A 27539-nucleotide genomic window follows, 5' to 3' on the forward strand; every position below is an offset into this window, starting at 1 on the left:
CTACTTTATGTAGAGCCACTGACATTAATGGCTACAGCTAAGTTAGGTGCATTCATTTCGATAGGTTTGCCTGGAGTAAAACTTAATTGGAGGTGCCCCAGAGATACAGAACAAATGACCCACGTAGAATCAGACTAACTCACTAATCACACTTGGCAACATATGCTTTGCAGCAAATGTCAAAATATCGATACGGTAGAGGTGCTTGCCTACAATGTTCCCAAGCGCTGGTGCCGCTGCGCTGAAAACCTTAGTTTGGGTAGTCATAAACAAAGTTCTCCTCTGTGGGATGTGGAAGGGGCACTGGTAGCTGTGAAGGGCCACAGCTCAGTGGTGGAGCATCTGCCGGGCAAGCAAAAGGCCCATGTTCAATCCCCATCTCTTGGTAGGGCTGGGAGAGACACTCTGCCAAAAGTCCTAGAGAGCCACTGCTGCCAGTCAGTGTAAACAGTACTGAACTAGATGGAGCAATGGTCTGGTTTGGTATAGGGCAGCTTCCTATGTCTCCCGTCCTACAGGCAGGAGAAAGGGTAACTGCTTGTCACAATCAGGGAAGTTTAAAGTGTCTGATGAACATGGCCCGGTGGCAGCCTAAAGAGGGGAAAGGAAGCTGGATGAAGCAGGTCTTTGGGTTTGGAGTGGAGGAGGCTGCGTCATATCAGCTGCTTTAGATCTAAGCCCTGCCCTATGGAAGGACACTTTGTCCAGAATGCACAGCTAGGGATATTGTACTGAGGATGATGGCGGTCTTTTCACTCGTCTCTTCCTCTTCAGTCAAAGCACTCTGCAGGGACTGTGTGGTGGAGAGGTGCCGTGTCCTGCGGCTGAAGAACCAGCTGAACGAGGACTACAAAACTGTCTCCAACTTGCTGAAGGTGACCGTCAAAGGGTAAGCAAGTCCCCTTTTCAAGTTTGCAGAGAGTGGCTGTCAGTGGGGGCGTGGCTTACTTTGCCGGAGACATTTTTGTAAAGAGAGCAAGTGGCTTTGAAATCAATAGCTGCATTTTATTGAAAAGCATTTCTAAGCTGTTTAATTTCTGGAGGGAATTATATGTCTTTGCAAAACCTCTGAAGCAACTAATAGATAATTTCTTCATGTGCAAGATTTGAACTCCAGTCCTTCCCAGTGGTGGTTTGGCATTCGAGCCATTGGTTCCATGCCAGACACACAGCCACAGAACCAGAAAGTCAAGTTATGATAAGTGGAATAAAAATGAAAGATGAGTTTGACTCGGTATGGCCTTGATTTATAGCGTTTGTTAACAATAGTACAGTAAACTCCCTTCCATCTCAGTCACAATGGGCACTGGATGGGAGCTCAATCTGTATTGTAAAAGATTTCCTAAGTCTGTTTTGGCGTCACATGGGTGACTGCATATGTGCTTGAACACTTTGTGCTTGGTAATTGTTTTAATTTTTTCAATGAAGTTTGTACTAAAGAAAAATAAACAGATCTGCACAGTGAGTTGCCTCTTTGTCTCCTTTCAGGAACGACGGGTTTTGGGTTGGGAAATCGTCATTGCGGAGTTGGCGCCAGCTGGCCCTGGAGCAGCTGGATGACCCAGACGAGGATGCCGATCAGAGCAACGGCAGGATGAACGGTGATGCCAAAAGCAAAGGTAGCCTCCTGTCTCTGCCTCCCCACTTCCCCTTATACATACACACACGTCTTTGCAGCCTCCCTGCCTAGCATTGGGGCAAAGTCCTGCCTGCCTTCCCATCGCAATGGGATGATGGCTGGACTCGGATGCTGTTAAATCCCGAGGAAAGGGTTTGCCTGAAGGGCCTCAGCGCACAATGGGCTCCACAGCTGATCCTGTACCCTTGAGCTGGTGAAATTTGGAATGTGGAACCCCTCAAAGACGAAGCATTATTATTATTGGTAGAGCATGAAACTCTAAATCACAGGGTCATGGGTTCAAGCCCCATTTTGGGTGGAAGATTCCTGAGCTACAGAGAGTTGGACTTAGATGATCCTCGTGGTCCTTTCCAACTTTGTAATTCTATGAATTATTATTTACACTAGGCCCACAAGTTAACACATATTCTTATTTTATTGCAACTTTGGGCAGATTGCAAATAAATAAATAGAAAGTGGAGACCCTTGCTTACTGGGCTCTGGAAGCTCTTGCGAGATCTTGCAGAGCCACCCCCCAAAGGATTTTCCTTTGCAAGAAGCAGCTTTTCAAGTCCTGCACCTTGCTTTACAGGGCTCTTGGACAATCGCACAAGGCCCTGCGATATGTTCCGGCAATATCTTGCAGAACAGTTAAGAAACCTCGCAAGATCTGAGGCCGCAGGGGCGGTTCCAGGGGTCATTCTGACTTTGCCTAATTTTTCCTTTGAGCACAGATCCCTAGAATGAAACCCCAGTGTAAGCTGTAGGCCTACTGTATTTATTTTATTGCATTTATATCCCACCCTTTTCTGTGAGGAGCTTCAAGGTGCCATACATGGTTCTCCCCACGCTGTCCTCATTTTATCCTCCCAGCAGCCCTGGGAGGTAAGTTAGGCTGAGTGGCAGCAAATGGCTCAAGGTCCCGCCCAGTGAGTTCCATGGCCAAGTTATGGATTTAAGTGTGGTCTCTCCCCTGGTCATAGTCCCAACACTCTAAGCATTGTTGTCCAGCAATTAGTTTTACTTAGTGCTTCCCCCCCTTTCTATGTGACAGAAGAGTTAAGATCAGCCTTTGAGAGAGGACTTTATTTTATTTTTCTCTCTTTGTTTTCATTTAGATCAGCCTTAAATAAATAAAAAAATCTACCTTTGAGAGAGGACTCTGTATATATTTTTTTCCTTCCTTCCTTTCGTCCCTCCTCTTTTTAATTTTTATTCAGTTTGGTTTTTTACAATGAAAAAGTTTCAGTAAAAATTTTATGGAAAGAAACAAAAACAAACTACGGTTCTTAGGCATGGCCTAAATAGGATTGTAAAGTCAGTTCCTTGATCGGTCCTCTGATGCGTATATCAAATCTCTTCACCTCTTTCACCAGACTGATAACAAACAAGTTGGTCCTCAGCATCACAAGTACACTCTAAAAGACACAGCACAAAAGGAGAAAGGGACAGGGAGGGAAAAGGGGAAATGCGCGAACCAGCGGCACCAAAACGGCGGTTCTTAAAATGACCAGCTGGAGTAGAGACAGTTCAGAGACAGGAGCAGTTGAGTGGCCAACCTGTGTCTTGGGAGTTGTGTGGCAAGTGCCTCTAAATGCCAGGAAGCAAACCCTGTTCACCTGATTCCATTCCTTGCACCTGAGGAGGCCGTTGGGAACACACAGTAATATAAACCTCAGCATCTCCTGTGGCTTGTTGTTGTTAATTAAATTTATATATTGCCCTTCATCTGAAGATCACAGGGCGATTTACAACATAAAAACACAAAATGCATAAGAATAATAAAAAACAGTAAAAAAACAAACCCAGCAATAAAAGGCCTTCAAACAGCCCGAAGGCATGTTTGAAGAGGGATGTTTTCACCTGGAAACTAAATATCTGTAATGAAGGAGGCAGGCAAACCTCTCTAGGAAAAGCATCCCACAAATGGAGCCATTGCAGAAGAGGCCTGTTTTTTCCCCCTTCTGTTCTCACTCTGTGGCATCCTCTCCTTGCTTTCCAGATGAATCTGTCTCCGAGAAGCGGGAGGAAGAAGACCTGAAGTTCAACGAGGACATCATCTGCCCCCATGGTGAGGGGTGGGGCCGGGGCTGCTTTTCCAATGTCTGTTTGACTAACTGATTCCATTTCTGTACTGCCCTTACTCTGATGGGAGCGCAGAGCAGTGGACAGCATGAAAATGCAATAAAAAAAACCCCACTTCTAAAATAAAAAATACAAAGCATGTTCCAGCTGCTGAAATTTCAGCAAACATATATGCCCCACTATGTACTGTATTTATTTCCTACCTTTCCTCGTTCTCCAGCCACCTCTTTGCAATGTTCTCATCACAACAGCCCTGCAAGGCAGGCGTGGTTGAAAGAAAGAGACTGCCCCAAGGAAACACAGTGAGCTTTCCTACGGCTAGGTGCAAACTTGAACCTTAGGCCCTTCCCTATTTCTAGCCCCACTGCTTGAACCGCTACACCCTACTTAGTCCAATACAACAACAGTTTCCAGCGGGGTAGGAAATCTCCAGGGCTTTCCTATAAGGGTAAAACAGGCCTCCCTAAAATACCCATGTGTTTCAGCAGGGTGGGGAGTGAGTGAGCCGATTCTTAGTGTTCAGAAAGGAGTGCAAGGACTTCCAGTTTGCATCCTGGGCTGCCCCCTCCCCCTGACACCAGGAATGCAGAAACCTGGATTCTACTGATAAGACCCAGATCGGATTAGACAGGTTCAAGGCCATGATGGCTCACCTCTGCTACCTTCGTTGGAGGCAGCAGTGCTCCTGTTGCTGTAGACCGCAGGAGGGGAGAGTGCTATTGCGCTCCAGTCTTGTGAGCTGGTTTCCCCGCAGGCAACTGGTTGGCCACTGCGAGAACAGGATGCTGGACTAGATGGGCCACTGGCCGGATCCAGAAGGCTCATGTTCTTTTGAGAGAAGGTGCTGCCCCCCAAGGATGCTAGCACCCAGGGAGGTTCGTGAGTGCCCAGGCCATTTTCTGTGGCTCTAAAATGAGAGAATCTCACACACAAAGGCCTCCTACTCCCTTACCGCTTTTATAGCTGGGTTGTGTTGAACAAGACATAACCTCAGTGCGAGTGTTTGTTCTGGAGGATACCCTTCAGAAAGGTAATTTGCTTAAGAAGTCAAGGCGCATGTGCTTGCCTCCGCATATGCCATTGCTTCTGGCAATTAGCGAACCCTAAGGAAGCCCTTAGTGTGCTCCTCTCCTGGATCTCAAGCAATTGCAGGTTCAGCGACTGCGTTGGCTCCCGTTTCCTGATGCTTAGGTCGCCCCTGGAGCAGGAGGTAAAACAAAAGCATATTCTCCTCCTCCGCCTTAATTGCCAGCTACGTCTCCCTAATTGCCCTGTAACCTTAGAGACTGCACAGAAAGGAGCTGTGCTGGAAAGTGGAAGGCCTTCTTGAGATGATGCGGCTCCTTACCAAGCACGTAGCAAATTATTAATGTGCAATGGGCCTTTTTTTTTTGCAGGCTCCCTGCTCTGCAACGGAGGCAGGAATAGGTGTGCTCTGCAAGGAGTCCTCAGTCCTGGGGGGCAGGAAGAGGGGGAGGCTGGTCCTGGCTTGCATCCAGCGGCTTCATGTGGTGGTTCCTTCCTCTGTGAGCCTCGGATGCTGATGTGTTTTCTGGTTAGAATAAGAGCAGGGTGGCAAGGGATACCTAGGAATAGGCTGGATCAGGCCAAAGGGGGGGGCATCTAGTCCAGCATCCTGTTCTCACGCAGTGGCCAAACAAATGCCCATTCTGGGAAGCTTACAAGCAGGACCCCTGAGCCACAAGAGCAACTCTCCCCTCCTGTGTGGTTTCCAGGAGCTGGCATTCAGAAGCATTGATGCCTCTGGCTGCAATGGGCAGAGCATAGCCCAGGCACCCCCAAACTCCCCTCCATATGTTTTGGGACTACAACTCCCATCATCCCTGACCAGTAGTCCTGTTAGCTAGGGATGATGGGAGTTGTAGTCCCAAAACATATGGAGGGCCCATTTGGGGATGGTTGGCAGCCATTGATAGCCCTATCCTCCATGAATTTGCCCGATCCTCTGATTTATAAGCCATCCAAGTTGGTGGCCATCATGGCATCTTGCGGCAGTGAGTTCCATAGTGAACTTACTTGGTGTGTGAGAAGGCCTTCCTTTCATCTGTCTTGAATGTCCTAAATCCCAACTTTGTTAGATGGCCCCGGCTTTCTGCTTTAGCGCTACTTTCCCTTAAAAACCACAAGGAGCAGCCTTATACTGAATCAGACCATTGGCCCATCTTAGCCGACTGTTGTCTACACAGACCGGCAGCAGCTTCTCATGGGTTTCAGGCAGGAAAGCTTTCCAAAGGAAGATTACAGTCCCCTGTGGTACTGAGAAAGGACTGGTTCTTAAAGGAGCAAAACAAGCTTTCTTTGTCTGTGCCAGTGTTCTCCAAACTTGGGTCTCCAGCTGTTTTTGGACAGCAGCTCCCCTCAGCCCCAGCTATCAGGGATGATGGGAATTGTAGTCTGGAAACAACTGGAAATCTGGGTTGGGAAACATTTGTCTACACTGACAGATAGCAGCTTCTCCAGGTTTTCAGACAGGGAATCTTTCTCAGGCCACCTGGAGTTGCTGCCATTGGGGATTGAACGTGGGGCCTTCTGCTCTCCTACTTGAACCCATGGTCCTTCTCCACAGAATGTTCCTCTCCTGCCCCACAACTATTCCTCCTCCTGGCAGACTTGTCAAAAAACGTGTGGGGAAGGGTTAATGCTTTGAAAACTGGTCTTCAGGGTGCTTGGTCTTTGAATGGAGCAATTTGGACCTGAAGTGTTCTCACCCACCCACCCCGGGATTTCCTGCCAGTTCCATGAGCCAGGAAGCATGCACCCGAAAGCTGCTCTAAAGGGAACCTCACAATTGTTCCAAAATAAAAAGCAACGTCCATTGGGGGACCATTTGGCTCCTTCGGACTCCCGTTTGGCGGCTGACTCAGGGGAGTTTAAAAGGGGGGGGGTTGAATTGAAATGTGCCTCTTTTTGCTCGAGTCAACTGCATTTCTCTGGCGGTTTTCTCCCCTCCCGCAGGCAACCTGTGCATATCGGAGAACGAGAGGAGGGTGGTCTCCGGAGAGGCCTGGGAGAAGCTGCAGCGCTACTTCCGGAATGCTCCTGAGTTCCCAAACAGCAAAGACTCCTGTTCTCAGTGCAAGGTGGCAGACTCCTCTTCGTTGGAGGTTTTTAAGGAGAGGCTGGACGGCCGGCCACCTGCCATGGATGCTTTAGTTGAGAGTCCAGCATTGCAGGGGGTTGGACTAGATGACCCTGGGGTCCCTGCCAACTTCACAATTCTGTGATTCTATAAGGTGTCTGGTTTCCTTTCCCCCGCCTCAGACAGAGTGTGATCTGTGTCTGAGAATGCCCCAGAAACCCAAACACTGGGACATTTTGCAGGCAAATGGGCCCTGGGGTGTGTGTGAGAGAGAGAGTGAGTGACAATGCCTGCAAGACAGTGCTGGGTCTGTTTGTGCTATGTAGGAAGCAGCCCTAACCAGACTCATTGGTTCATCTACCTCAGTATTGTCAACACTCACTGGCAGTATCCGGGGCTTTCGTCCCTGGAGATGCCAGGGACTGAACCTCAGGCCATCTGCAAGTGCTCTGCCACTAAACTATGGTGCTTAGAAATAAAGCAAGTGCTGATTTAGATGTGAGCATAAGAAACTAACTTAAACTGAGTCATTGACTCAACCTAGCTGAATATTTCCTAAGACTGCTCCAGAATCGCAGACACCGTTGCCACAACCCTTGACTTCAAAGCAGCGCTTCCCAAAGTGGGTAGTACCACCTCTTTGGGGGTGCTGGGATTTTCTAGGGGGTCAGCGAGAGGCAAGGGCGCAGCAAGGATATGTTGGCTATGAATATGACTATTGGACTGGTATCTCTGGAGCAAGTCCATCAGTTTTGTTGATTTCCTTAAACGAAATAGTTTTAACTGGATTTTGAAAGAATGTGCAATTACAGTAATTGTTCCTTAGCGGGTCGTGGCAACTGCTGTTCTGAGTAATGACTTTTTATAGGGTAGGTAGCACTGGGGATGAGTTTATGGAACTAGGGACCCCCCCCAAAAAAAGTTTGGGAGTCAATGATGTAAAGCAAAAACATAGCTCCCCCCCCTTTTTTTCGATCAGGATGGAGAGTGACTCCCATGTGTGTTTTTCTGCAGATTCTGGAACGGGAAGGGGAAGAGAATGAGGCCCTCCACAAAATGATGGCTGGCGAGCAGAAGGCATCTCTCCCAAACCTCTTCCAGGACAAAAACCGGCCTTGCCTCAGCAGCTGGCCAGAGGTAGGAAGACCAGGAATTCATGGTAGCAGGGTGGGGTGCTTGTGTGTCTCAAAATGAGTGCTCATAGTTGCAGGGGCAGAGGTTACTTATGGACGCCTTCTTGTCAATGTATGTGTGTACACATGTATATAGGGATGTGGGTAGCGCTGTGGTGTAAACCACTGAGCCGAGGGCTTGCCGATCGGAAGGTCAGCGGTTCGAATCCCCGCGACGGGGTGAGCTCCCATTGTTCGGTCCCAGCTTCTGCCAACCTAGCAGTTCGAAACCTAGCAGTTCAAAGTGCAAGTAGATAAATAGGTACCGCTCTGGTGGGAAGGTGAACGGCGTTTCCGTGCGCTGCTCTGGATTTGCCAGAAGCAGCTTAGTCATGCTGGCCACATGACCCGGAAAAACTGTCTGCGGACAAACGTCTGCTCCCTCGGCCAGTACTGTAAAGCGAGATGAGTGCCGCAACCCCTGAGTCGTTTGAGACTGGACTTAACTGTCAGGGGCCCTTTACCATTTACACACATATATATGTTGTATGTAGACTGCTTCATCATCAAAAGTCTCTTAAGTGCTTTCATGATGGCGACTGATAGATGATGGATTGTTTCTGTCGCCAGCCATACTCAGAGCAGACATATCAGCCCAGTCCTGTGGAACTCTCTGGCTCTAGAGAATCCAGCGGGTGCCTTCTGCCTCCTGTGTCCACTTTTAAACACCTGCTGAAACCACTTCTATCCTGCCAGGCCAATGCAGGCAATTAAGAAGTCATCCTTCCATAATGGTTAACTGAGTTCTGTTTTATAACGTGGTTTTTTTATTGTATGGTTTTGTTTTGTTTTTGTGCTGAAAGCCAAAAGCCAAACTACAGGCCGTGGTTACAAGTGATTGTTTACATCCTACTCAGGAAGTCTGATCAGTGATGCTTGGCTTTTTCTGAAAACTTTCCTCTGGGCAGCAACTTTTAACCAATGGTTTCGTGGGCAGAACTTTAAATCGGCGGGGGAAAGGCTGCTAGTGGAAGCAGCCCTTAAGTCTTCCTCTTTTCATGCACTCCACATAATGTTCTGCGGGGGAACAAGGAACTCTCTGAAAGTCTGAATTTCACAAAAGTTGGCAAACTGTCTTTCAGGAGGTAGATGAGCTGTACGTCGTCTCAAAGTTCTTCATGGAAGAATGGAGGAAATTCGTGAGGTGAGAAGGCAAAGGGAGAGTGAGTCTGGCTGCTGCCCTGGACCAAAGGCCCACATGGCCAGCCAGGTGCCATTATGACTAGTGGGTGAAACAGCTTCTGTTTCATAGCCCTGGATCTCCCTTCCTAGTCCTTGAAAACAGAGGCCTTCTGCATGCAAACAGGGGCTCTGCCACTAAGCTTAGAGACCCTTCCCCCTTTTATTAGAGTTGGAAGGCTACTCTGCTTCCACCTGACATGTTCTCCCTCTTTCTGGCCTGGTTAAAATAAATTGAAAGCAGCAAACCTACTTTCTTGCTTGTCAGAATGGCTTTTGATATGCAATGCCTGCCATCTCTGCCTCTTCTTCTGACCTTCAACCAGGCGGCCTACACGTTGCAGCCCCGTCTCCTCGGTCGGGAACCGGGATCTTCTCTGTCCACATGGCGGCCTGATGTTCACGTTTGCCTCCATGACCAAAGACGATTCTAAACTGTGAGTTGCTTCCGTTCAGTAGTTGCATCTTTTTCAGTTTTTTTTTTTTTTTGCGGGGGTGCAGGAAGCTGACATCTCTACCGAGTCACATCCCTTGGCCTGTCTAGCTTGGTATTCTCTGCACTGGCAGGCAGGGTTATCCAGGGTCTAAGGCAGGGACTTTCCTCCCCCAGCCCCTACATGCAGATGCTGCGTGGAATAGAACCTGGGACCTGCGAGGCAGGTTCTCTGCCGCCGATCTTAAGAACAAAGCAAGTTTCTAGTCCTTGTGATTCTGAATAAATTTAAATAGCAAGCAGCCACCTCTGGAATGAAGGCTCACGTGAGCAAGCAGCTTGCATTCATTCAACCAACTGGGGTGGTGTATGCTGAGGCTTTTCAAAAGCACTTCTTTAACTGGGATCCCCTTCTCTGCTGCTTTCAATGCACGTGGTCTGGAGTGTTGCGGGAAGAGGGAGGCCGCCCTCCCATTTCCAAGTTAGGCAGCATGTTCTCCTTCTTTGCACAGTATAGCTCTGATATGGCCCAGCGAGTGGGAGAAGATCCAAAAGCTGTTCGTGGTGGACTATGCCATTCGAGTCATCCGGAGGCAGCCCACGGACGCCAGCCCCGAAGCACCGCTCTTCATCACCGAACCTGGTGAGTAAGCAAGCAAGTTTCCTCTGTCTCCCCCACCTCCAAAAAGAAATCACTGGCTTGTGCAAACTCCACACTACGTTCTGCTCTCCCCACTCGGTGCTGGCATTTGCTTCTTTCTGCAGGTGGCTGCAAGCTCAGGTATTCCACTTTTATTTTTAGATGACCTGCAGACATGCCCGACTGCCTGGGCTGTGTTCCATGCTGAGGTTTTGCACAAGACTATTAACTTGCATTATGTGAGCGTTGGGCCAAAAATTATTTCAGGCAGCTGCTGTGCTTCAAAGATGACAGCTTCTCCCACCTAACCCCTGCGCTTTGGAGATGGAACAAAGACTTTTCTGTAGAGCCAGAGTATATATATTTTGCGGCTGGTTCCTATTTCGCATATAAGCTGCAAGCGGGGGTTTTTTTGGTAAAATTTCTAGCAGCTTTAGAATTTTATTTTTCATAGTGATTTTTCATTGAGCTTTGGGTGTGACTGAAAATACAAAAAGTATAATTAAAAGCAAATTCAGAATTGATGAAATACAGGATGGCAAGACACCATAAAGGGATTTCTGTACGTACCCAAAACCCATTTCAGATTTGAACCAGGTATATTATAATATGCTGGTTTCCTGTTATTGCAGCTATTTCGTTATTGGTTGTTTTTCTGCTTCCTTTATTAAAGGAATCAAATGGTAATGGATGATAATAATATGAATATGAATTTATAAAATCCAGAATATACTGTATGCTGTAGGATTTTGGCATTGCTCTGTGTTGTAAGCTATATTGAGGTAGCATTATTATCAACTCACGATGGAGTAGAAGGTTCTTAGGCTATGAAGGACTTGCTCACAAATTTATTGACACCTACACGAATTATGATAACCAGGAAGTGGAAGGGCAAGCTGAATATAAAATAGATGAATGGTATAAAGAGGTGTGGGATGTAGCTATTAATGATAAATTAGCATGTGCCATTAAGGTAAGATGGGGAATATGCAGGAGAAATTATGGAAGGTGTTTGTACTGTTAAAATGGAAAGGGGTCAAACCATGGTGTTGAAATTTTGGGAGGTTGGATAGTTACAATGGAATGGTCTCGGTGGTGGGGTGCACATTTTTATTCTTATTTATTTATGGTTATTACTTTATCAAAAGAAAAATAAAAGGAATTACATGAAGAAGAAATGAACATAACCTCTGAAAGATCTGTACTCTTTTTTTGTAAGTAAATAAAGGCTTATGGTTTTTCTTGGGTTAGTGACATTACCCAAAGTGCTTGGTCTTTGTAGAAACAGACCCCGCTGGTAGTTCATCAGCCTTTCTCCTTTCTTTGCTCCCTGACTTTTCAGAGCTGTGCTCAGAATGCAGAGAAGGGCTCTTGTGCCAGCAGCAGAGGGACCTGAGGGAGTATGCCCAGGCCACCATCTACGTGCGGAAAGTGGTGGACAACAAAAAGGTAGAGAGGCTCTGTCCACCAGACCCCTGCGTATTCTCCTGTGTGCTTTCTCTCTCTCTTTGCTTTCTAGTCAGTTCTGGCCTAATCCTCCCCTCCTTCTCTGACTTCAAAGAATCATAGAGTTGGAAGGGACCACAAGGATCCTCTAGTCTAGTCCAACCCCCTGACCCCCTGCAATGCAGAAACCTGAGATTAAGAGTCTCATGCATTACCAACTGAGATATCCCAGCCTTCATTGAGTTCTCTGTTACAGTGCAATCCTGTCAGGGCCACCAGCCTAAGGACTTCAAGAACTTCTTAGGTGAAACGTTGGGGAGGGACTGTTGAGCTGCAATGGAACCTCCATGGCCAATGGCAATATATCTCTGAACAGCTGAGCAGGGGAGCAGGGGGAAGGAAACGAAAGGTGCTTGTCAATATTGTGTGCTTCCCTGGTTGGAGATGGAGTCTCTAAGGTATAGGAACGTGGGAAGAGTTTTCTCTGGGGCCTTCTGCACGCAAAGCAGCTGCTCCTTCTCTCATAAACAAAGCCAGATTTCTAGTCCTCATGGTTCTGAGTAAAGGCCTGGTTTGAATAGGAAATTTCCTTATACCTTATGCTGAACCAGATCGTTGGGGTCATCTAGGTCATCATTGTCTACACTGACTGGCAGCAATGACTCCGGGGTCTTTCCCAGCCTCAGTGGGAGATTGAGATTAGAGATTGAACCTGGGACACTGAGCCTCAACCGTTTCCCAGCTTTATATGGTCCTGGGGGGAACTTCAGGGAGCTGCGGAAAGATGCCCACCCACCCCAGGAATTCATGATGGCTCTCCTCTGCTGACATATGTCCTGGTGTTTCCGCCAGGGTGCTGGGAACCAGCTGATCACAGCAGAATATTAAGTCCTAGTGTGGGAAGGTCACAAGATCCTGTTGAGCAGGTTTCTGGAGAGGCTGCATGCAGGATCCTCTTCCTCTGCAGCTGCTGCTGCTGTTGCAAAAGTCGTAAGGGCAGAGGGGTTTATTTGTGTCGGGGAACAGAGCATGTTGAAGGGCAGACTGCATCACCTTGGCCAGCATAACGGAATGGCTGCAATTGGGCTGGTTCTTGCCAAGGGTTGCTCTTGGCAGGGAAGATCCGATCTAGGCTTCCGTGCCGTTTGTGTCCTCTATTTTTGACACCTGGGGAGTGGCGAGAGAATTGAAAGACAGCGTCAGTGGACGCAATGGAGGGGAATAGCAAAGCAGTCAATTTGGGTAAACAGGCCATTGCTGGTGCACCTGTGGGGCTTTGGTGTTGCAAGATCTTATCTCAAAGCAAGTCCCCAAAGCTGATTAGGCTTCAAATTCTGTAGTCAAATACATACATCCTTTCTATTTCATTCAGACACACACACAGAGAGAGAGACTCAGACATATACTCAAATACACACACAGATTTCTCCCTGCCCAATCTCGAGGTAGAGACCAGCATCTACCAGCAGCCTTATGACACAACTCGCATGTTTTTGAGCCTTCTGTGGCTGCGGTGACCTCCTGACAACCTCTGACTTTGGGTGCCTTTTCCTTTTTTCTAAAGACGACTCACAGGTGTGCTGTTATCCTTTCCTTTGTTTCCCCCCTGCGTCTGATGTCATATCCAGGTCATGAAGGACGCCGCCCCAGATCTGAACATGAGCAGCTCCGAGGCAGAGGAGGAGCGAGAGGAGGCCCGTCTGGAAGGGGAACAGGATCCAGATTTTAACCAGGTATGTCCTTGGTCACCATTTTTTTGTTTTGAGATCATTTGTTTCTCCTCCTCTCCTCCTCCTCTTCCTGGGCCTCTGTGGATTGTGAACTCGCTCCTCATCTCTGCACCCTGGAACCGCTGAAAGCCAAGTGGTCAAAGCACACGATTTGAGGCCAGACTTAAAAGCCTGTGCTTAAGCTGCGGAACTCTCTCCCACAGGAGGCAGGGATGACCACCAACTTACGTGGCTTTAAAGAGAATTGGCTCTGCCCTGCCTCCACAGTCAAACCAGTTGCTGGAAACCACAGGATGGGAGAGGGCTCTTGTGCTTGGGTCCTGCTTCCCAGCTTCCCATAATGGGCACCTGGTTGGCAACTGTGAGAACAGGAGGCTGGACTAGCTGGGTCCGCTTTGTCCGGATCCAGCCGCAGGGCTCTTCAGTTCTTAAAAATGTGTGGCCAATTCTGGCTGGCTGAAGTCCGACAGAATCCCAAGGGTGAAACGCACAGGTTCCCCAGGTCTGGTATTGCAGTTCATTAGAGCCTCTTAGATAGGAACATGGGGGGGGTAGGGATTTTGTTTGCTAAGTCAAGAAACAAACCTGCCCCTCTGGCAGACGAGTCCAATGAGCCGCCTTCCTGCTTCCAGGCCAACAGCAACACGAAACGGCAAAAAATGGCGCACCCAAACTACATAGTTTACCAAAAGCAGGGGATCCGCCGGAGCACGCGGCACAGGAAGGTCCGCGGGGAGAAAGCCCTCCTGGTGTCGGCGAACCAGACGTTGAAAGACCTGAAAATTCAGGTGAGGCGGACTTTGCCCTGAGCCCTGGAGGTGGCTTGCCTGAGTCCTGGCGGTCGGTGTGGGGAGGCCTCCTTCCTCCCCCAAAGCTGTACTTGGGAATCTGTAGAATCATAGAACTGTAGAGTTGGAAGTGACCCCCAAGGGTCATCTCGTCCAACCCCCTGCAATGCAGGAATCCCAGCTAAAGCATCCCTGAAGAGAGAAAGGGTGATGCTCACCTTGCTGGTTCTCTGATCACTCTCTTAAGATCAGTGATCTTATTTTAAGATATTGTATCCTTCCCCCTTTGGATGTGGGTTGGGGCTGAAAGGGGCAAGAGAGGGAGAGAAGCGGAGGAAGCAGCATGCCTCAACTTTTTGCCGTGAGGAGAAGCACTTGGGTGTTGTATTTCTTAAAAGCCACCTGTGTTTGTTTTGCTGCCCGCAACGGTTGCGCATCCTGCACCTCATTTTGGCACACAGATCATGCACGCCTTCTCCGTTGCTCCTTTCGACCAGAACCTGTCGATTGATGGGGCGATCCTCACCGACGACTCGGCAACGCTTGGCAGCCTCGGAGTCACTCCGGAGTCCGTTGTTTTATTAAAGGTAAGCCAGGAGAGTGGCTTGCCAGTAGGTGTGGCTCTCCTTCCACCCAAGATATTTGTAGCAAGGCCAGTGGTTGTGTGCTGCAATGCAGTCTGGCTCTCTCTGTGCCAAAATTTCCAGCCTACCTACTTTTCACCAGGAAGTTCAGGGGCAGGGACCATATCAATGGCTACTATCCACAATAGCAATGCTCTGTCTCAACTGTCGGAGGCAGCAGTGCTTCAGAATATTAGTTACTGGGAATCACAGGAGGAGAGAGTTTCTGTTGCACTCGGGTTCTGCTTATATGGTTCCCATTGGGGCATCTGGTTGGCCATTGAGAGAACAGGAGACTGGGCAAAATGGACAATTGGCTTCATCCAGCAGGATTGTTTGTATGCTTTCATGTTGGCTGAGCAGGGGCTGATGGGACCAACAACACTTTGGGGGTCACCCCTTCCTGCATTCATCCATCCATCCCTGACTGGTCATAGTGCCTGCCTGAGCCCTTATTTTGGCCGGGGTTCAGATTCCCCCCTTCCCCTGCAAAAAGGAAGCCAAGAACACACTACCTTAACTCGTCATCCCCGCCGCCCGCCCCGGTCTGTAACTCATTTGGATCTTTGGGCTGCCTTGATCTCCTTCAACTTCAAGGCAAAAAAACAATGGTTGAAGAAGAGCCACTGAAAGTAAGTGCTGGTTTTGACTTCTGGGAGGAAAAGATGGCTGGCTGGTGGTCAACTTCTGCAACTCCCTTTGACAGAGATAATAAGCGGACCAGCCCCTTTCCTGTCTGAAGCTTTTGCAGACACTTTTGTAAAAAAAAGTCCATAGGGATCAGCTACCCTAAAGCCCTCATTGCCACAGCTGTGAACAGTTCAGGCCAGGTTCCCAAAAGGGGACAAACCATCATGTTTTTTTGTTTTTATTCTGGATCTGGAGTGTTTGGCCTGGAAATATCGTCTGGTGACATGGAGCAGGAGGCCTTGTCTCTCTTTTGAAAGCACATCAGCCAAATCGGCTTAACAGGGCTCCTCTTCTCATGTCTCCCCTTTTCCCTTCTTCCGACAGGCAGATGAACCAATTGTGGACTATGCAGCAATAGATGATGTTATGCAAGGTAAGGAGAAGTTTGCACACACACGCTTCTCTGGAATAATCCCTGGTTCTTCCTGTCCGGTCATTTTTACCTCTTGGAGCGGGGAGGCAGGAGGTGGTAACTGGAGCAAAGGGTCCAGTCTGAGGCTGACTCACATAGTTGTCAGGGGGTGGGGGTGGGAACGAGACCCTGGCTGCCGCCCCCCACCCACCTCCAAGTGCCAGGGAAAGCTGCCAAGAAGGCTTTGTTGAAGCTTGTGGGGAGCTGTAGCTCAGTAGAGCATCTGCTTGGCATGTCGAAGTACCCAGCATTCAGTCAGCATCTCCAGTTGGGACTGAGTCTCGCTGCCTGAAAAACTGGAGAGCCACTGTAAGCAGTATTGAACTAGAAGGGCCAAGGGTCTAACTCTGTACAAGGCAGCTTCCTCTGACCCTAACCTCCACACCTCAGAATGTGCCTTGACCTGCTTGCTTTCCTTTGCAGTCTGTATGCCCGAAGAGGGATTTAAAGGTAGGCTTTGTTTTCTCTTCCCTCCAGCCTTATTTTTACCTGCCACCAGGTTTTGCTCTCTTCTAAGCTTTCCCCCCCCCCAACCCTCCCCCTTCCATTTACTCTCCAGGTACCGGTCTCCTTGGACACTAATGTTTTTTCGACAACTGCGCCAGCAGCAGAAGTAACTGGGGTGTACGGAGATGAGTTTGGGCTCTGGCTGGGCATTCCAAGAAAGGTGGACTTCAAAAAGACCAGCCAGCCGTCTAGCCCCCTTCCTGGAGGTGGGACTCCATTCTGAAGGGCCTTGGGCCCCCACACACACTTGTGCTGCAGGAGAGAGAGAGAGAAAGAGCTGTTCTTCCAAGGAGAGCTTCCGGCGGCCTAGCGTTGAGCAGTTTCAAGGCTGCACCTCTCCGTTTCCCCCCTGCAGATGAAGAAGGGCCAGCTTGCTGCAGCACCAGACCTTCCCCACCTCCCCTCCTGCGACCTTCATTTCTGGATCTGCTCTTTCAGCGAGGCAGGTGTTCGGCTCCCTGGCAGAGGTCTTTTGGGAACTTGCAGGGTTTTCTGTTTCCAGTAGCCCTTGGCTTCCTCTGGCACTTTGTAGATAAGCCCCCCCAGGATTGAACAGCCTGCAAAATCCCTTCCTAAAAGCCTGAGGTTTTTGGGGTGGGAATGGGGAGAGAGGCACTTATTCAGTCTGTTATCAAAAAAAACAATGCCCTCCTGTTTTGTTTTGTTTTGCTTTTGTTTAAGACTTCACTTCCAACATATTAAGATGGGCCCCTGATAATTAATCATAGTGAATTATTCTCGGGAATAACTTGATTTATTTTGGACCACTTTCTCTGGTGGAAGGAAGCTCCAGTTTTCAGCCCTGTAGACTTCATGCCAGCTTGACCCAGTTGCCCAGGGGCTCAAGTGAGACTTTGGTGCGGGTGGAGGCAGAGTCTCCCCCCCCCCAAACTTGCCTGCCTTTTTTTTCAGGGTGGGGGGCAATGCACAAACACTTCCTTAGACCTTCTGACACATATCCAAAAGGGCTTTGAAAAATGATGGTGGTCCTGCACAACCGTTGGGGGAGCTTTAGCATTTCGAAAGGGTGTAGCAAGTTCATTTTCCCTTTTGTAACAGAGAGCTGCAAATTTGGCGGTCCTACTATGCTATCTCAATTTGCTGTTCCGGGGAAGGCAGGAGAGGGAGCCTGCAGAATTGGCAAGGTTTTCCAGCTTGGGGCCTATGGGAGTGGGGGGCGTTGAGGTTAGCTCTGGGTCTACCTTCGTGCTGGCTTTGGATCCAGTGAACAGCCCTGGGTCTTTCTTTTTAAGAGGCAAAACGTGGCGCTGAACAATCTTATTCTTTCCCAAGGTAAAGAGTTAACAGTAATAATTCAGTCTGCCGTTGTGAGTGCTTTATAGAGCAGCCTGCCTTTCTCCCCATCTCTATCTCCATCTCCTCCTCCTCCTTCCTTTCAGAAGCCAGGCCCAGAAGTGGTCTTAATTGTTCTAGATGGAAAGCAGCGATGCATGGACATCTAGCCCCTGGGAGTTCTGATATTTTTATTTTCCACTTACTTCCCTCACCACCTACCCACCCCCCCTTTCTGGGTTTCGTAATATTTCCTTGATGGGGGGGCGGGGCGGAGTGTGTCTTAATTCACAAGGAAGACCGATCGACCATGCTGTGTGCTTGTATATATGTGTGCATACTGAGTGAGTGAGAGAGAGAGAGAGATGGAGAATGACACACGAGTGATGCCTAAATTGTACCAAACCACCATTTCTGCCGGTCGCAGCTGAACAGGGGAAATGGGCTCAAGCCTCACTCCTCATGCTTGGGAGGGCCCTCTTCTTCGTCCACACTTGCAACATGTTTTTGGACTAGTTTTCAGAGCCTTATTAAAAGTGTGTCCACATGGTCAGTCTTACCTTATTTGTACTGTATTGCATATAAAGCGTGTGTGTTTTTTCCACTTGCTTGCTTGAGGTATTTTCTTTTATAGATTCCTTATCAACCAGTCATGACAACTTCTTTCTGTTTTTCTTTTAAAATTGAGGTTTAAGAGCCACACACACACACACACACACACACTGTTGATTGTGCTGGCTTGACTCGTATCTCACGTGAAGACACACCGGTGATGCTTAAGGTGAAGCTACAACTTCCCTGCTTGGTTTTTTCCCATTGTCATTGAATGCATTTATTACACACACACACACACACACACTACCAGAGGATTTATGAGGTAGCCTCAGGCATTGCTCGCTGACAGAATTTAGCACACTTAAGTTGTGGTTTTGTTAACATTGGAATAAAAGTCGCAAAGCCTAATAGTGAGTTAAGTGTGAGCTGCCTTCTCCAAGAAACGGCAGGCTAGCTTTTTGAAATAGTATATTGTTCAGAAAAGCGCACCCCAAATGGTCAAGGGAAGGGAGCGACAGCCCTAAGAGGAAAGGTTGCAACATTTTGGACCTTTTAGTTTAGAGAAAAGACGGAGTAAGAGGCAATATGATAGAAGTTTATAAAATTATGCACGGCCTAGAGAGAGAGAGAGTAGATAGAGAAAATAAAGTGGATAGATAAAGAGTTTTTCTCCCTCTCTCATAACATAATTCATGGACATCCAACAGAGCTGAATATTGAAGGATTCAGGACAGATAAAGTAACTGCCCACGCAGTGTAAACTATGGAACTCCCTGCCACAGGAAGCAGTGATGGCCACCAACCTAGATGACTTTAATGGCTATGCTCTGCCTCTGGTTGGAGACTACTTGCTGGAAGCCACAGGAGGAGAGCAGGCTCTTGTGCTCTGCATGCATGCATGTGCTCAGGTCCTGCGTACAGGGGTTCTCCCCATTGGGATATCGGGTCAGCCGCTGTGAGAAGATGGTGCTGGGCTAGATGGGCCACTTGCCTGATCCAGCTGCCTCTTATTATATGTCCCTGTATACCTATGATGCAACCAAGACTGCATTGCAAATATGTCTGCGAATGTGACAATGAAGTCTTGACAACATTAACTCCCCCGTATGAGAATCCCTTGCAGACGACTGCAGTGCTTGGAGACAGGCAGTTGGGTTGTGTATCCACAACTGAGTAGAGGAAGAATGACTCCTAGGAGGGGTGTAGAGAGAAGATAAGATAATCTTTATTGTCATTGCCCCCCTGCGGGAACAACGAAATTGCTCGGCTGCTCCATCTACTCCGATAAGGCCACTCCACATAAATTTAAAATAACTACAAAACATTAGTTAAACAATGCAATACGAAATGGCAAGTAAAAATAAGATGACTTCTAAGTCCAGACTTTCCATTTAAGGCCGAAATTGCTCTAGGGAAGAAACTGTTCTTGATACGGCTCGTTCTCGCCTTCGTTATTCTGTATCTCCATCCTGGTGGCAGGAGCTCGAAGAAGCGGTGACCAGGATGTGATGGATCTCTTGATATGTCTAGTGCTTTCCTGTGGCACCTGGTGATATAGATTTGTTCTAAGGTGGAGAGTGAGCAGCCAATACTCTCCGCTGTTTTAATAATTCTGCACAACCCTATCCTATCCTGGGAAGTACAGCTTCCATACCACACGCATAACCCATAAGTGAGCACGCTCTCAATGGCACAGTGATAGAAGGCAAGCAGCAGCTTTTGCGGAAGGTGTTTTTTCCTTAGAATTCTCTGCTGCACTTTCTTCACAAGCCCCCTTGTGTTGACACTCCAGGACACATCCTCCTGTAACTCAATGCAACTCAGGAATCTGAACGTTGTAACCCTCTCCACGCAGATTCCGTCAATCAAAAGTGGCTAGACATCGTTCTTTTGTCTCCTGAAGTCCACCACGAGCTCCTTTGTTTTCTTTGTATTTATGAGCAAGTTATTAACTCTGCACCACTCTTGTCAGCCGTCAGAAGAAATGCCATGGTGTACCCGTAGCAGCAAAATTCTCCCCACCTGCAATAAAATGGGTCTCCTGCATCAGTTTCTACAGCCACAGCAGCCGCTGTAACTCTCCCAATGGTTTGATTCCCCCCCCCCAAAGGTCCACTCCATTGTCTCTCGAGACAGATGGAGGTCAACAATGTCTGGGCCTGATGGGAGTTGTACTCTAACATTGAGGGAAAGCCTGGTTTCGTTTCTGCTTGTTGGTTGTAGGTGACAAGGAGACTTGCCTCCAGACAAGTCTTTTTAGACTCTCTTAATCACTCCATCCTAGTAGAAGATTGCATGCATCAAGCGTGGCTCCTGTGCTGCCGAGATGCTTAAGCAAAAATCAAAATGACACAACTTATTCTGTTGGCTGTTTTGCGATGCTGCTGTTGTACCTTGCCGATTGGAGTTAACTGGTTTGTGTTTCGTGCACTTTCCTGGAAAACGTTTTGGGTGTTGTAAGCAACATACATATACATACCCAAGGCAAAGATCACGCCTGAAAGGGGGAAAGAAGCAGCTTCTCTCATCCCTGTCGTCCTGCCTCAATGGTTTGTCAGCCTGAGTTACAAACTGCCATGTGTGGATGAAGCAAAAAAGCTGCCTCTTCTTCTACCGGTATGAATCCCTTTCCAAGCGTGAAGGTCACTTGCCCCCCTCTCTCTGATCCATCCATGGTAGCCACAAGTCAACAGCAAAGCCCTAGCGAGGGGTGGGGTGTTGTGTGGCCAGGATTTGGCACGGATTGGTAGGAGTAAATGCAAAAAAAGGTCATGCTGTCCCTTTTTAATAAACAGAATAACATCCAGCACCATTTTGCTGTCTGATGCTGAAAGATTCCAGCCTCTGGCGCCATTATTTCCTCTTGACATTTGCCCTTTCTAGATGGTACCTTCTCAGAGCCTGCTCTCTCCGTTTTTTTCCTCTCCTCTCCTGCAGTAAAATTCCACTGTGATAGGACTTCCACGGATGACCTGCATTATGTCTTTTGTTGCAGGGGCTGGTTTTTTTTTTTTTTTTTGGAGATTAAAAGGGGGATATTTGAAGCATTGTCTGTGTTTGCCTGCACAAAAGAAGCCCCCAGTATCAAGCTGAAAAAAAAAATTACAGTACTATTGACTGGCAGCAAGTGGTTCTCCGGGGTTTCAGACAGAAGGGTTTTTTTTTTCTCAGCCCTACCTGCAGGAAAAACAGGGACATGCTTAGATGCAGAGCAGGTGATCTGCTGAGCTGCAGCCCATCCTTTAAGACAGGAAATTTCCTCATACTGAATCAAGCCCACTGGTCTGTCTTCTACACTGTACTGTCTACACTGGCTGGCAGCTGCACCCCTGGGTTTCTGGCAAGGGCCATTTCCAGCCCTACCTGGTGATCTCAATAGGCCAGAAGTCTCTGCTTTTGCTGAAATGGTGCAGTGCTTAGCCTGTTAGACTAGGCCCTGGGAGGGCAGGGTTCAAATTCCCATGCAAGCGTGAAGCTCGCTGGGTGACCTTGGACCAGTTGCTGCCTTCTCTCAGCCTTGCCTACCTTGCAGGGGGGTTGTGGGAAGAGAGGATGGGGGAGCCATGTACACCACCTTGGAGGAAAAGTTAAGATCAAAATGCAATGGAATAAATAATTTGCATGCAGAAGGTTAAATCCCCACGAGCACAACCAGGTAGAGCTGGGAAAGTGCCCTGCAGGAAACCCTGGTGTGCAGTTGCTGCCAGCCAGCGATGACAGCACTGATCTAGATGGGCCACAGGTTTGCCTCGGTATAAGCAGCTTCCTGGGTTCATTCCCAAGTTGGCCGGCAGATGGTTCAGACGGGGAGCAGCTGGCTGTGTGCCGCAGGGGTGACATGTTCACCCACCGAGGGAGATGAAATGGAAACAGGTCCCTCCTCCTGTTGATTTGGCCCGGCAGCCTTTTTCTGCTTGCGGGTGCCGCAGCTTCCTTGCTTCGAGTGGGGGCTTGCCACCCCTTCAATGCAGCATATTGAGATCAGATGCTTTGGGTTGAAGCAGGAACGCCGCACAGCTGCCTTGGGAACAGTTGAAAGCGATCTGCCCGTGATTTGCATCTCATGAATAAACCAGTGCTCGTTTGCATGTCTCCTCTCCCACCTGACTGTCTCCCTTCCCTTCAAAAGGGCCCAGCATTCCCATTCTGAAAAGCTTTGAAGCTGTTTTTTTTCCCTCCTTAAGCCTGCCAAGTGCTCTCCGTGTGGTTTTGATGGAACATCCAGGCATCTTTGAAAAGACTGCCAGCGGGCTTAAGAGAGGCAGGAGGATATATTTGGCCCCAGCTGAGGCTTTGGTACAGGGTGGAGAGAGGAGGAGACAAATTGACCATTTGCTCAAGAGGAGCCCTTTGATCTGAGGCTGTGGATAGTTGCAAAGTGCGCATCTGCTTCTGAGAGCATCAGGAGTGCCTGGTTGCAACTGGGTCACATCAAATTGGATACCACTTAGCCCAACCTCCTGTTCTCACAGTGGCCAGCCAGATGCCCCAGTTGGAAATCCCCAAGCACGACCTGGGCATAGCAGCAGCAACACCCCATCTGGACCAAATGGCTGGGAGGTTGCCTGCTCTTGATAGGGATACACTCCCTCTGAAAGAGCAAGTGCACAGCTTGGGGGTCTTCTGGATCCTTGGCTGTCACTTGAGGTCCTGAAAGACCTACATGGGCTCCCAGTACGTTTCCGAGCACAATTCAAAGTGTCAGTGCTGACCTTTAAAGCCCTAAACGGCCTTGGCCCAGTATACCTAAAGGAGCATCTCCACCCCCATCATTCAGCCCAGACACTGAGGTCCAGTGCCAAGGGCCTTCTGGCAGTTCCCTCCCTGCGAGAAGTGAGGTTACAGGGAACCAGGCAATGGGCCTTTTCGGTGGTGGCATCCATGCTGTGGAACGCCCTCCCATCAGATGTCAAGGAAATAAACAACTATCTGACTTTAGAAGACATCTGAAGGCAGCCCTGTATAGGGAAAGTTTTAAATATTTGATTTTTTAATTGTGTTTTTTATATTTTGCTGGGAGCCACCCAGAGTCAATGGGGAAACCCAGCCAGATGGGCAGGGTATAAATAATAATAATAATAATAATAATAATAATAATAAGCCATTGTGTAGTAAGGTTAACGCTTACTGGGAAATGATGTACAATGAAATGAAAAGGTTGTTTAAAATAACCTTTGTAAAAACAAGCAAACCCAGAAGCTTTTCTTGTTTTCTTATAGGGACAGAACTTATAGGGACAGAACTACCCAAACTGTATAGAAACGTATTCATGTATGCTACTACAGCGGCAAGAACGTTACTTGCCTCAAAATGGAAAAGAAGCAGAAGTCCCAGCAAAGGAAGAATGGATACAAAAACTTATTGAATTATTGAAAATTATTGAAATGCATAAACCTGAAAAGTATAAATATTTTTTTATTATTAAAGAAAGAAAGAGGACAAATAGCTCAGTGGTGGACCTCAAAAAGTTCCAGGTTCAATACCTAGCACCTCCAAGGAAAACTGGGAAGGAGAGAGAGCTTCTGAAATGCTGGACAGCTCCTGACAGAGCTCAAGACCCAATAATGTGTGCTATGAGGTCGTTTATTCGCAGTGAGGGTTGATGACCACTAGAGCAGGGGTCAGCATCCTTTTTCAGCCATGGGCCTGTCCACCACCCCTCAGACCATGTGGTGGACCGGTCTATATTTTTTTGGGGGGGGGTGAACTCATTCCTATGCCTCACAAATAACCCAGAGATGCATTTTAAACAAAATCACACATTCTATTCATGTAAAAACACGCTGATTCCTGGACCGTCTGTGGGCCGGATTGAGAAGGCGATTGGACCACATCTGGCCCCCCAGGCCTTAGGTTGGTGACCCCTGCACTAGAGCTTGTGGGACTGTGGAAAGGGGCAGCTGAGGGTTGGGGGGCAGAGCTAGGAGGGGGTCACTTCAGTCAGAGTCTGCTTATTCGGGTTTTCTCCCCTTGAAAAACAAACAAACACACACACACACATCAATTCTCAGATCAAGAGGAGAGAAAGTGGATACGCAGAGACCTCTCGGGTATCTCGGAATCAGCATTGCAGGGGGTTAGACTGGATGTCCCTTGGGGTCCCCTCCAACTCTAGGATTCTAGGATAAATGCCTACACACACCTGTAGTTATTTGGTTACTGCTTATCTGAAAAGAGGTGGACAGGAAATGCCCCAACGAGTCTCAATATGACTCTGGGTCCATGTTGATTGGTGTCTTCAATGCTGACCTCTGGCAACCCTCCAAGACAGGCACACCCAAACTCTGCCCTCCAGATGGTTTGGGACTACAATTCCCATCATCCCTGACCACTGGTCCTGTTAGCTAGGGATGATGGGAGTTGTAGTCCCAAAATATCTGGAGGGCTGAGTTTGGGGGTGCCTGCTCCAAGATGTCGAGATGGGGAAGTCTTCCCAGCTCAACTGGCAGGTCCTGCAAGGTGTGTGGGTGTAACTGTGGAAACACAACCGGAGCAGGAATCAATAGCCCAGATGGTGCCTGTATAAAAAGCTTAATGGGGATCATTATGATTGTAAGGCGAGCTAGACTTTGTCCCCGTTATAAACCTGCCATGAAATGAAGGGGAAGGAAATCTGGGCAAAGGCCCATCTAAATGAACTGCAGGTTTTCCAGTGGTGGAAGCAAAACTATAAAATTCAGGGGAGGCTGGTCACGAGGACGTGGCTGGTCAGAGCCCCATGCTTGTTTCCTTCTGTCCCCTGCTACTTTTGGCACCCCTTTCTATCCCCAATGAAAGCCAGAAAAGTTCAGAGCCTTGGCAACTTGTTCATACTGATAGTATATGTGGTCCAATTCAACCGATGTCCGATGATGGGGAAGAGCAACAAAATGGAGAAACAGCTTTTCTGCTTGTATATGTTGCTAATATAAATTTGGTCATGGAGAACAAGCAAGATTGTACAAAACTTGTCGAATTTTTAAATGAGAAAGTTTAGAGAGTTTACATGCTGGATGAAAATTGGTTGATTCAAATTTGACACATTGAGAAGGGTATTGTAAGTAAAATACCCTCTTTTGAATAGTAGAGTGCTTGGGGCCGAGTGTCTCTTCTTGTTTCTTGCCTCAGGTTGCTGTATTTCAGGGGTCAGCAAACTTTTTCAGCAGGGGGCCGGTCCACTGTCCTTATGGGGGGACAGCAGACTATATTTTGGGGGAAAAAGAAAAGAACAAATTCCTGTTGTTGTTTAGTCGTTTAGTCGTGTCCAACTCTTCGTGACCCCATGGACCATAGCATGAATTCCTATGCCCCACAAATAACCCAGAGATGCATTTTAAATAAAAGCACACATTCTACTCATGTAAAAACACCAGGCAGGCCCCACAAATAACCCAGAGATGCATTTAAAATAAAAGGACACATTCTACTCATGTAAAAACACGCTGATTCCTGGACTGCCCATGGGCCGGATTTAGAAGGCGATTGGGCCAGCTCCGGCTCCCAGGCCTTAATTTGCCTACCCATCCTGTATTTCAGGCATCCCCAAACTGCGGCCCTCCAGATGTTTTGGCCTACAACTCCCATGATCCCTAGCTAACAGGACCAGTGGTCAGGGATGATGGGAATTGTAGTCCAAAACATCTGGAGGGCCGAAGTTTGGGGATGCCTACTGTATTTCGTTTATCTCATTATATTATTTTGTTACAGTTTTCTTTATTATTAAAGTCAAAGAAAAATTCATGAGTGGGCTGGCCTTGCCTGAGGTCAGCATGGGCACCTGTTTACCTGTAAGCACATACCTTTAGTTTATCTTTTTTAATAATAATAATAATAATACAATGCAAGTTTCTCAATCTACCAGCTTTGCAGAAAACAGCAGCCATGTGTCCCTGGGTGTGGGTGGGTATGTTGCTCCAAGTCAGGAAACCTGGAATCCATGGGTTCACATGTGCACATACACCTTTTGTGATCTACCATGCTTGCACAAAACAGCAGTCCAAAATAAAGGTACTGTAAGCGGTGCCTTACTTCAAGCTAGGCAAGGATGTGGAGTTGTTCACACGAAAGGCTACCTGTTGCTTCATTTCCTCCCCCTTTCCTCTAGCCATGGGCGCAGCCAAGGGGTGACAGGGGGTTCCACAAATCTTGTGGGAAAAGGCAGATTGCAGCCTTTCCCTTGGGCTGATGGAATCAAAATGGAAGTAAGGGGCATGGAGGGAGACAGCACCCACAAAACATCACCACAGGCAGGGATTTTTTTTCACCCTAACTCGCAGGTCGGGCACCTCTCAGGTGGGCACCATTGCCGTTGTAAGAGAACAAGGGAGGCGATTGTGGTGATTTCTGGTACCTCTTATTCTGGGAAAATAGCACTGACCACAGGTACATAAATATTTTTAAAAAACCAATAACTCACAAGCAGGAAGTACCCCAATCAAACAGCTCTTCCCCACAAAACACCCAACTTTCACAACATAGGGGTAGTGTGGGTGGGGGCTGGGTGCATCATATTGGAGACCCCAGGTGGGTGTAGTAGTAGGGGCAATCTCACATCCTTTACTTCCACACTGTAGCTCCAGACCAAATCATCTGTCAGGATATAGCTATGTGGCGGTCATGGTTTCACCAAAAAACCGACGCCGTCCGATTCACTCGAAAGCGGCGCCAAACACTTGCAAAAGACGACCCCTGGAAACATTTGGCAGTGAAAACCCCACGTTCCGCGGTTGTCCAAAAATGAGCCCCCAGCACCGTAACCCTCTGGGTCATGGTTTTGCCCCAAACCCGTCATCGTCCGATTCACTCGAAAACGGTGGCAAACACCTCCTGCAAATTGTCCCCTACAATGTTTGACGGTGCAAACCCTAACATGCTGGGCTCACGATTTCAACAAAAAACTGAAGTCGCCCGATTCGCTCCAAAACGGCGCCAAACATCGGCAAAAGCGGCCCCCGCAGAAACCTTTTGCGGCCCAAATGGTGCCAAACCAAAACGAGCCTCTGGCACCCTAATCCGCTGGGTCACGGTTTCACCGAAAACCTGATGTCGTTGGATTCACTACAAAGCAGCGTGAAAAACACGTGCAAAAGGACCCCTGCTGCATCATTTCACTGTGAAAACCCCACGTTTCCTGTCCCCTGTCCCCTGCCCCCCAAAATCCAGAATTAGAGCCCAGTCCTGTGCTGCTGCTGGAGGAGGGTTGGAACTCACGGGCAGAACACCTGCCTGGCATGCAGAAGGTCTCCGGCTCACCCGGAAAGCCATTGCTGCCAGGCACTAGGCAGAACTG

General features: G+C 48.2%; 1 protein-coding gene across 3 annotated transcripts in view; it reads left to right on the plus strand.

Annotated features, from left to right (window-relative positions):
- USP48 (ubiquitin specific peptidase 48) overlaps positions 1–18320 on the plus strand; it is a 36048-nt gene extending 17728 nt beyond the window's left edge. For 2 of the 3 annotated variants that reach the window (XM_035118456.2, XM_035118458.2), the window contains 15 exons: positions 775–889; positions 1489–1619; positions 3621–3689; positions 6680–6804; positions 7818–7940; positions 9058–9119; positions 9481–9591; positions 10100–10230; positions 11570–11676; positions 13302–13406; positions 14036–14191; positions 14653–14778; positions 15829–15877; positions 16340–16366; positions 16476–18320. In XM_035118456.2, coding sequence (XP_034974347.1) covers positions 775–889; positions 1489–1619; positions 3621–3689; positions 6680–6804; positions 7818–7940; positions 9058–9119; positions 9481–9591; positions 10100–10230; positions 11570–11676; positions 13302–13406; positions 14036–14191; positions 14653–14778; positions 15829–15877; positions 16340–16366; positions 16476–16498 — 1460 coding nt within the window. In that variant the 3' untranslated portion in view covers positions 16499–18320. Of the gene's footprint in view, positions 1–774; positions 890–1488; positions 1620–3620; positions 3690–6679; positions 6805–7817; positions 7941–9057; positions 9120–9480; positions 9592–10099; positions 10231–11569; positions 11677–13301; positions 13407–14035; positions 14192–14652; positions 14779–15828; positions 15878–16339; positions 16367–16475 lie in introns of those variants that run through there. The other variant, XR_004692764.2, reaches the window with a different exon arrangement.
- Positions 18321–27539: the final 9219 nt, after the last annotated feature.

This window comes from Zootoca vivipara, chromosome 6 (assembly GCF_963506605.1).
Source record: "Zootoca vivipara chromosome 6, rZooViv1.1, whole genome shotgun sequence".
NCBI classification, from domain to species: domain Eukaryota; kingdom Metazoa; phylum Chordata; class Lepidosauria; order Squamata; family Lacertidae; genus Zootoca; species Zootoca vivipara.